The sequence below is a fragment of the Drosophila kikkawai genome, chromosome 3R (genome assembly GCF_030179895.1).
Source record: "Drosophila kikkawai strain 14028-0561.14 chromosome 3R, DkikHiC1v2, whole genome shotgun sequence".
In the NCBI taxonomy this organism is placed as follows: Eukaryota; Metazoa; Arthropoda; class Insecta; order Diptera; family Drosophilidae; genus Drosophila; species Drosophila kikkawai.
Genome location: NC_091731.1, coordinates 30,564,062 through 30,572,891, shown reverse-complemented (window position 1 = coordinate 30,572,891; position 8,830 = coordinate 30,564,062). Strand labels below are relative to the sequence as shown.

Sequence of the window (8,830 nt, the reverse complement as noted above, 5' to 3'; positions counted from 1 at the left end):
ATTTCCTTTGACTTTTCGGGGTAGGCGGGTACTTTACACTCTTGGAAATGTACGTTATTCCAGAAAAACACTGAAAAACCCCTGGAGACTACGTGCGAAATTCGAGAACTCAACGAATCTCTTAAAAACGCACCTGTGGTGACAAACAAACGATAGGATTATCGATATACCCCCAACACAATCCGTGTTTCGTGGCGAATGGCAATCAGCTGTTTGTTGCACGTGTAGTTGAGTTCTTTTTTTTGTTTATTTGGAAACGCAGAACTTCGAATTTAGAGCTTTGTAAATTATATACAATACAGCGAAAATGGCCAGAAGACCCGAGCACTCGGCACCGCCGGAAATTGTGAGTAAAAGAGCAACCTGGTGGCATTAATATTTAAACAATCTTAAATTCCTTTTCCAGTTCTACAACGATGATGAGGCCAAGAAATACTCCACAAAGTAAGTAAAGTACTTAAAAGCACTGCCTATTATTAAAACTCTTCGTATATGTAGTACCCGCATCATTGACATTCAAATTGAAATGGCAGAACGAGCTCTGGAACTGCTCGCCCTTCCGGATGACGACGAATCTCGCCTGATTCTGGACATTGGCTGTGGCTCCGGTCTGTCGGGGAGCGTGCTGGAGGAGAGCGAACACATGTGGATCGGCATAGATATATCCAAGGCCATGCTAGACATTGCTGTGGAGCGTGAAGTGGCCGGAGATGTCATTTTGGGCGATATGGGCGAAGGCATGCCCTTCAAACCTGGCACTTTTGATGGCGCCATCTCGATCTCTGCTCTCCAGTGGCTCTGCAATGCGGACAAGTCGTATCACAACCCGCACAAGCGCCTGCTCAAGTTTTTCACCACCTTATTCTCATGCCTAACGCGTACCGCCCGCGCTGTCTTCCAATTTTATCCGGAGAACTCGGACCAGATCGAAATGGTGACCTCGCAGGCCATGAAGGCGGGCTTCTATGGTGGATTAGTCGTGGACTATCCCAACTCGGCCAAGGCCAAAAAATACTACCTAGTGCTGATGACTGGTGGAACGGCAGAGTTGCCCAAGGCCTTGGGTAAGACTTACCGTAATATTCTATCCGAAGGACCGATCTATTGCTTTTGTTTGTTGCAGGTACACCCGAGGAGGAGCGCCGGGTGAACTACATTAAGAAACGTGATGCCTGCAGGGAGGCACGCGGCAAGGCGCCCAAGAAATCACGCGATTGGATTTTGGCCAAGAAGGAGCGGCGCCGTCGCCAGGGATTGGATACACGTCCGGATACTAAATACACAGCGCGCAAGCGCAGCGGAAAGTTCTGATTAAAGTTAATCTTTATCAACAAAAATAGCCATTTTCATTCATTTAAACATTTAAAGCTTAACTCTATGTACACTTTGGACTAGAGGACCCCTACGATTGCTTACGGCCGGCCAGTTGTTCCACTCGCTCCCGCTCCTCTCGATGGCGCTGCTCCGCCCGCTGCTTTGGTGTGTCGTACGAGCTCTCGGCCAGGAACATCAAGTATATGGCCACGCCGGCGAAGAGGAGGGAGAGCAGCACCATATCCGTCTGAGTGGACATCTTGTTTGACTCCTTTTGCACTTTAATTCGGTCGTATTTGGCCTGGGCGGCTTGTCTCCGGTCAAAGGACTTTCCATAGTGGCTACGCGACCACTCGTCAAAGTCGTAGATGGGCGTCCGACCCTCTGAGTCGGCAACGCGGGATTTCTGAAAACGAGACTTGTAGAACTTGGTCTCCGGATCATCCTCCACCACCGGTTCCGCCACGTCGTGTATATCCTGGGCATACTGCGAGCCGGCTGTGTGGACGATGCCCTTGTCGTACAGGCGACGTAGCCTGTAGTTGCCCAGGATCTCGTACGCCTGGGTGATCTCCCGAAATTTCTTGGCGGCACTCTCGCTGCCCTTGTTCTTATCCGGATGATATAGCATCGACAGCTTATAGTAGGCTGCCTTTATTTCGTTCTGCGTGGACCCCTTTCCAATGCCAAGGGCGTCGTAGTGGCTCATCTGCTGGGCCAAGCTCAGGTGCAGGTTTCGGGACAGGACAAGCTGCCGCCAGAGCAGGGAGCCGTGCTGGAACATCCTGGCTTCCTTCGGCGCTTTCCCCGGAGCTGTCTGGATTGTGTTCGCTTAGTTATATCACATGAAAGCCAAAACAAAACGGATCAGCTGTTTGAACTTGAAGTTGTTCACCTGGCCTGGAGGTGGGAGTACAAGCGATTACATCATATCGGGGAATCGATTAACGATTAACGAGTTCATTTGATCGAAAGCTAAATAACAATTAAACCAACAGGTGTGCTTCTAACAGCAATTAACTTCCAGCGCTATATAATTTATTGTCCTGGAGAGCTTGCTATAACTAGTGACTAGTGACTGCCCACCGTGGGTCACCGAATTTGAAAATGTCGTGCCAACTGGCAGCCCTGGCGCCGGCTCTTCAAACGTCTGGCAGCGCCGCCGTCTATAAATAAAAATAAAAATAGTTAGTTCTAGGGGGCAGACGGTTTTGTTGAGTTTTCCGACACAGCGTGCTTGATTTTCCCGCTGGCCATCTGCCGACCTAAAGCTGTGTGTGTGTGTGTGTGTGCTGCTGTTCGAGAGCGATCGAGAAGTTTCTGGCAGCCGAAATTTAGGCCACAAAACCAATCGGCCACCGAAATCGTGAGTCATTTGTCTCGTCGCGATCATAGGAGTTCCATTTAAAGCCTGTTTTTTGTCAAACAGAGAAGGAGTATTGTGTAACCATGACGAACACGATCAGCACAGAGGAGGTAGCCGATGCCGGTACCTACAAAGATAAGGGAAATGAGTCCTTCAAGGCCTCCCGCTGGGAGGAGGCAGTGCAGCATTACAGCAATGCCATCAAATTGGGCTCCAAACACAAGGAGCTGCCCGTTTTCTATAAGAATCGTGCGGCCGCCTATTTGAAGCTGGAGCAGTACGAGAACGCCTTGGAGGACTGCTCGGAATCGTTGAAAACGGCTCCCGGGGATCCCAAGGCCCTCTTCCGGCGGGCGCAGGCTTATGAGGCTCTGGAAAAGTTCGAGGAGGCCTACAAAGACGCCACCGCATTGTTTAAGGCGGATCCGGGTAACAAGACCGTGCAGCCCATGCTCCAAAGGCTCCATGTCATTGTGGAAGAGCGAATGGCGCGCAATGCCAAAACTTCGACCAAGGTGAAGCAGATGATGGATCTAACCTTTGACTTTGCCTCCCCCATCGACAAACGCCGCTCCGCAGCCAATAACCTGGTCGTTTTGGCCAAGGAGCAGGCTGGAGCGGAGCTTATGTATAAGGAACACTGTATCCAGAAGGTGGCTACGCTGGCCAAGCTGGAAAAGGATGAGGATATCTATGTGAACATGGTGCGCGTGGTGGCCGCCCTGTGCGAAAATAGCGTGGAGCGTACGAAGGGCGTACTCACGGAACTGGGAGTCCCTTGGTTCATGCGGGTCTTTGACCAGAAACACGAGGACTGCGTGGCCACCGCTCAGTATTGCCTGCAAACCATCATTAATGCCTTGTCGGGACTAAAGAACAAGGCGGACGCCAAGCCAAACAAAGAGCTGTGCGCCAAAAATAACCGGGAGATCGACACACTGCTCACATGTCTCGTGTATAGCATTACGGATCGCACTATTTCTGGAGCGGCTCGAGATGCCGTCATGGAGTTGATCACCAGAAATGTTCACTACTCGGCCTTGGAGTGGGCCGAGCGTCTGGTGGAGATCCGGGGCCTGTGCCGCCTGCTGGAGGTGTGCTCTGAACTGCCGGACTACAAGTACGAGAGTGCCATGGACATCACAGGTTCTTCGTCAACCATTGCTTCCGTTTGTCTGGCCCGTGTCTACGAGAACATGTACTATGACGAGGCCAAGCAGAAGTTTACGGATCAAATCGATGAGTTTATCAAGGACAAGCTTCTGGCGCCCGATATGGAGTCCAAGGTGCGGGTCACAGTGGCGATTTCATCTCTTCTGAGCGGTCCGCTGGATGTGGGCAATCAAGTCATTGCCAGGGAGGGTAAGCAGAAGGTTTAAGAAAAATATCGAATCTTTATTTAATTCCTGGCTTTACTTTCTCAGGCATCCTGCAGATGATCCTGGCCATGGCCACCACCGATGACGAGCTGCAGCAGCGTGTGGCCTGCGAGTGCTTGATATCCGCCTCTTCCAAAAAGGACAAGGCCAAGGCTCTCTGTGAGCAGGGTGTGGACATCCTGAAGCGTCTGTACCACTCCAAGAATGATGCGATTCGTGTGCGCGCCCTGGTGGGTCTTTGCAAGCTGGGCAGTTACGGTGGACAGGATGCTGCCATTCGGCCATTTGGCGATGGTGCAGCTTTGAAGTTGGCGGAGGCATGTCGTCGTTTCCTGATCAAACCCGGCAAGGATCGGGACATCCGTCGCTGGGCAGCCGATGGTCTGGCTTACCTGACCCTGGATGCCGAGTGCAAGGAAAAGCTGATTGAGGATAAGGCTTCTATACACGCTCTCATGGATCTGGCTCGAGCCGGAGATCAGTCGTGCATCTATGGTGTTGTCACCACCTTTGTGAACCTGTGCAATGCGTATGAGAAGCAGGAACTGGTGCCGGAGATGGTGGAGCTGGCCAAGTTCGCCAAGCATCACATACCCGAGGAGCACGAGCTGGATGATGTCGATTTCATAAATAAGCGTATCACTGTGCTGGCGAACGAGGGAATAACGACTGCCCTCTGTACCCTGGCCAAAACGGAGAGCCATAATTCTCAAGAGCTGATTGCCCGAGTCCTGAACGCTGTTTGTGGCCTAAGGGAGTTGAGGGGCAAGGTGGTGCAGGATGGTGGCGTTAAGGCTCTGCTCCGCATGGCCCTCGAGGGTACCGAGAAGGGCAAACGTCATGCTTGCCAGGCATTGGCTCGGATTGGAATAACCATTAACCCAGAGGTTTCCTTCAGCGGCCAGCGATCTTTGGATGTGATCCGTCCGCTCTTGAACCTCCTGCAGCAGGATTGCACCGCGCTGGAGAACTTTGAAGCGCTGATGGCGCTCACCAATCTGGCCAGCATGAATGAAAGCGTCCGACAGAGGATCATCAAGGAGCAGGGCGTGTCCAAGATCGAGTTTTATCTAATGGAGGATCATCTGTACCTCACCCGGGCAGCTGCCCAATGTCTGTGCAATCTGGTAATGAGCGAAGATGTGGTGAAAATGTTCGAAGGCGAAAACGATCGCGTAAAGTTCTTGGCCCTTCTCTGCGAGGATGAGGATGAGGAAACGGCCATGGCCTGTGCCGGTGCCTTGGCCATGCTAACGTCGGTGTCGGTTAAGTGCTGCGAGAAGATTCTAGGCATCGCCAGCTGCCTGGATATCTTGCATACGCTGATCGCCAATCCCAGTCCAGCCGTGCAGCATCGTGGCATTGTCGTCATCCTGAACATGATTAACTCGGGTGAGGAGATCGCCAAAAAGCTATTTGAGACGGACATTATGGAGCTGCTGAGTGGACTGGGACAGCTGCCGGATGAGTCGCGTGCCAAGGCCCGCGAAGTGGCCATTCAGTGTCTGGCGGCGGCGGAGCGGTATAGGATCATCGAGCGATCCGACGAAGCTGAGATCCCGGATGTGTTTGCCGAAAGTGCCAAGATAACAGAGATTATCGATGACTGATCGATCCATTTTGTGCCTTATGTTCGCCCCCACCACCACCTCGTTTCATATTTTCTCATCCCTAAACTATATTTATTTTCAAGCAAATTTAATGCGACTCATATATTGTTTTATTAAAGGTATATTGTACTTACGAATTTATTATTAAATTCATCTGAAAGTGTTTCGTTTTGAACTTAAATTTGGTTTCTTTTGGGTTGACACCCGGCATAATCAGGGGTTAATTTGTATTCTTATTAATTCTTAGAAATTCCTAATAAATAAATTGATCATTAAATTTATGAAATTTGCTCGGCAAACCAATTTTCTAATGAAGACCAATTCCAAGACTAATGTGGGTCAGCAGTGACGTTTAAATGTGCATTTTATTATGGATGCCAAAAATCGTTCTTAGTTTTCCCCTTTGCAGCAATTATGGGCACTGCAGTCCATTGAGCAACCTGCCACAGGCAACAGGCAACTTGCCACAGCAACTGCGTGGGCTGCCATTTTTGGGTTACTCAACTGCATTAATCCGATTTGGCTTTTCGGTCGACGGCGGTCCGTATAGCGGATGCATTTAAGGACTTGGGGCACATTTCAGGCATTCTTAATGCGAATATTATTATTTTAGGCCCAGGCAACCGGTTGCCAATTGCCCAGATGCCACTGTTGCCGTTGCAGTTGCAAGTTGCTCGAGTATTTTCCCACCGGCTGCGCTTTTCCCCGTTCCCGGTGCACTTCCTCGGTATGTTTTCTATTCGCTGCAACACTTAAACTGACATTAGCCGACAGCTCCGAGGTAGCTGGGCTTCCTCTAATGCACAAATAATTGCAGAAGATGCTTCTGATGTGGCAGTTGCGCAGTGTCAGGTAGCCGGGAATTCTGAGCGTCCGTATCTCTTCCCGCTGATTGCTCAATCTCAATGAAATATGATTAAATAAATAATTGTTGCTTTAATTCAGTTTTGCTCATTGCAATAGAGAAATACATTGTCGAGGCTTTTGGCTGTGCTAATGAACCCGCCACTCTTTGTTAACGGCATTTCTTTTACGCTATCCGTGACGTTTTACAGATTTTGGTATTAAATAAAGGTTGACCTGAATTTTAGGAGCTGTCTAAGGTGATATGCAGCATAAATTACTTCCTTATTTATTCAGAAACATATCTTTACAATTAAACAAAATTAATATGAAAAGGATAATGCTAATTACTAGATTGAGGCTTCGTTAGTATAGTCAAAAAACAAGAGTTAGTAATTAATAAGATTTTCAAAAGTTACAATACTACAAGAAATATAATACACAATTGATAAAATCTTAATGGATTTGGCTATAGAAAAAAATAATATCTAAAAATGCATATATAAACTGTAGAACTGCAAGTTTTTCGTACAAACAAACAATTTTGAAAATTTATTTTTTGCCTTCTTTGATTTTAAAATAAAACTATGGAAAATGAAAAGGTAAACCTTACTACCTTTGATTTTAAACTTTTCTTTTTATTCCCTACCTATTCTGACCACACATAATCCGATATCATGTTCCGAGAAAATAATCCCAAGACGTAATCCTCAAATAGAAAAGAAAACTTTCAGTTTCGCTTCAAGTGAAATTGAACTTCCCAAAAGAAGAAAATAAACCCAAAATTATAAGAAAAATAAAAACTGCATTCCATTTTTGTTTACATTCCACAAAGAGCGGAAAGCGACATCTTCGGTCAAAGTGATGGAAGAACTTTCCCGGCTGAGGTAAAAGTTGCTGCCAGATTGATCGGCTTTAAGCCGCTCCGAGTAAATGGCTAACAAACACTAGACCGTCCACTACTAAATGATCATTAAGGTGCGTAAAGCGACACCAAAACTGGACCGACAGACCGAGTTGTATTTACTTTTTCGGCATTGGTCACCATCGTCGTCAGCATTAGACATTTTGTCCTAATTACACAGACGACAAACCGAGCGGCTAACAGTTCGCTTAGGCTTCAGACTTTTCAGGCTTATGGTGGAGCTTGATTGGCGACGCGACGCGCCAACAGCGACGCATGTGCAACTTCACTTTCCATTTAATCTCGTTTCGCTGGTGCCGGGGAGGCAGTGGGGCCTGGCGTTGGGAGGGTGCTGCCGGTCGTGGTGGTGCAACTGCCGCCGCACAATTTGTCCCGTGGAAATCGAAAGCCGATTTTCATGTCAATATTTTTGTTTAATAAACTGGCCGTCGCGAGTCGTCTGCGCATGCGGAAAATATGCAAATTACCATCGACATCGACGTGCCCCCTTGGGCGATGCAACGCAACATAGTTGCACACAGAAAAAATAATAATTATTTAAAAATTATTATATGGGAAATGGTTTTTTAAGGTCTCAAATCACTTTGATCTTATTGAACTAAAAAACATCTCGTTTAAAATCTAAACAATTTGGAATATCCGAACATAATGGATAATTATATAATAAATGGCATGGCATTTAATAAAAAACCCCTTATAAAATTTTGAAAAAATTGCAAAAGAATTAAATTCTCCAAGACATTGCTAGAAAGATACTCCTGTTAATTTTGATCAAAATTATATATGATTTATGGGGGGTGGTAAATGACTTCTTCACTGCATTTCAAGCTTCTCTCTGAAATTATAATACCCTGCAAGGGTATAGAAATACACTTATCTAATTAATCTTAAGAACCTTTATAAATTTCATAAATAAATCAATATTTCTTTCAGTGTACTCACACAGCTATAGATACTCTCCCAGCCAGCCAAGTTGCGTTGACCGATTGAACGAAAGTGCAGGCAACCAAGATACGGATGAAAGATGAAAGTTGTCCGCGAGTAGAATGACGATGCTGAAAGTGCAAGTGGCTTGGCATATCGAACGATCGATGTAAGATGGTTACGGGCTATGGAAGCCAACAGATCGTGGACTGGTGTGTCAAGCCAGGTAGCGAGAGTGGATTTTAAGTCCATTAGCTGAGCTCCATCTCTTCGCACTCTATATAGAAAATATATAAAATTGTACTACAAAATCAATGAAGATGAGTTTAAAGGTGTCATATTTTTCGAAGAACTTCTAAACTTTGGAAACTCAAGACTATATTTTTCAAGCCTTTCCCTTTACCCAAATCCTGCCGCCACCTAGCCAGTTAGTTTCCACATTTTTGTTAATTTTCTTTTGGCCGGAACT

General features: G+C 47.0%; 3 protein-coding genes across 3 annotated transcripts; 2 read left to right on the top strand and 1 right to left on the bottom strand.

Annotated features, from left to right (window-relative positions):
- Nucleotides 1-2: 2 nt before the first annotated feature.
- On the top strand, nucleotides 3-1,326 carry LOC108077701 (18S rRNA (guanine-N(7))-methyltransferase). The gene is made up of 4 exons (XM_017171139.3): nucleotides 3-346; nucleotides 407-444; nucleotides 499-1,064; nucleotides 1,124-1,326. The coding sequence occupies exons 1-4, from the start codon at nucleotides 308-310 to the stop codon at nucleotides 1,309-1,311; spliced, it is 831 nt and encodes a 276-aa protein (XP_017026628.1). The 5' UTR covers nucleotides 3-307; the 3' UTR covers nucleotides 1,312-1,326.
- Nucleotides 1,306-2,235, bottom strand: LOC108077702 (dnaJ homolog subfamily C member 30, mitochondrial). Its single transcript, XM_017171141.3, has one exon. The coding sequence runs from the start codon at nucleotides 2,096-2,098 to the stop codon at nucleotides 1,403-1,405; it is 696 nt and encodes a 231-aa protein (XP_017026630.1). The 5' UTR covers nucleotides 2,099-2,235; the 3' UTR covers nucleotides 1,306-1,402.
- Nucleotides 2,236-2,493: 258 nt separating this feature from the next.
- unc-45 (unc-45 myosin chaperone) lies at nucleotides 2,494-5,844 on the top strand. Its single transcript, XM_017171136.3, has 3 exons — nucleotides 2,494-2,680; nucleotides 2,744-4,042; nucleotides 4,105-5,844. Exons 2-3 carry the CDS (start codon nucleotides 2,764-2,766, stop codon nucleotides 5,667-5,669), a joined length of 2,844 nt encoding a protein of 947 aa, XP_017026625.1. The 5' UTR covers nucleotides 2,494-2,680; nucleotides 2,744-2,763; the 3' UTR covers nucleotides 5,670-5,844.
- The last annotated feature ends 2,986 nt before the right edge of the window (nucleotides 5,845-8,830 follow it).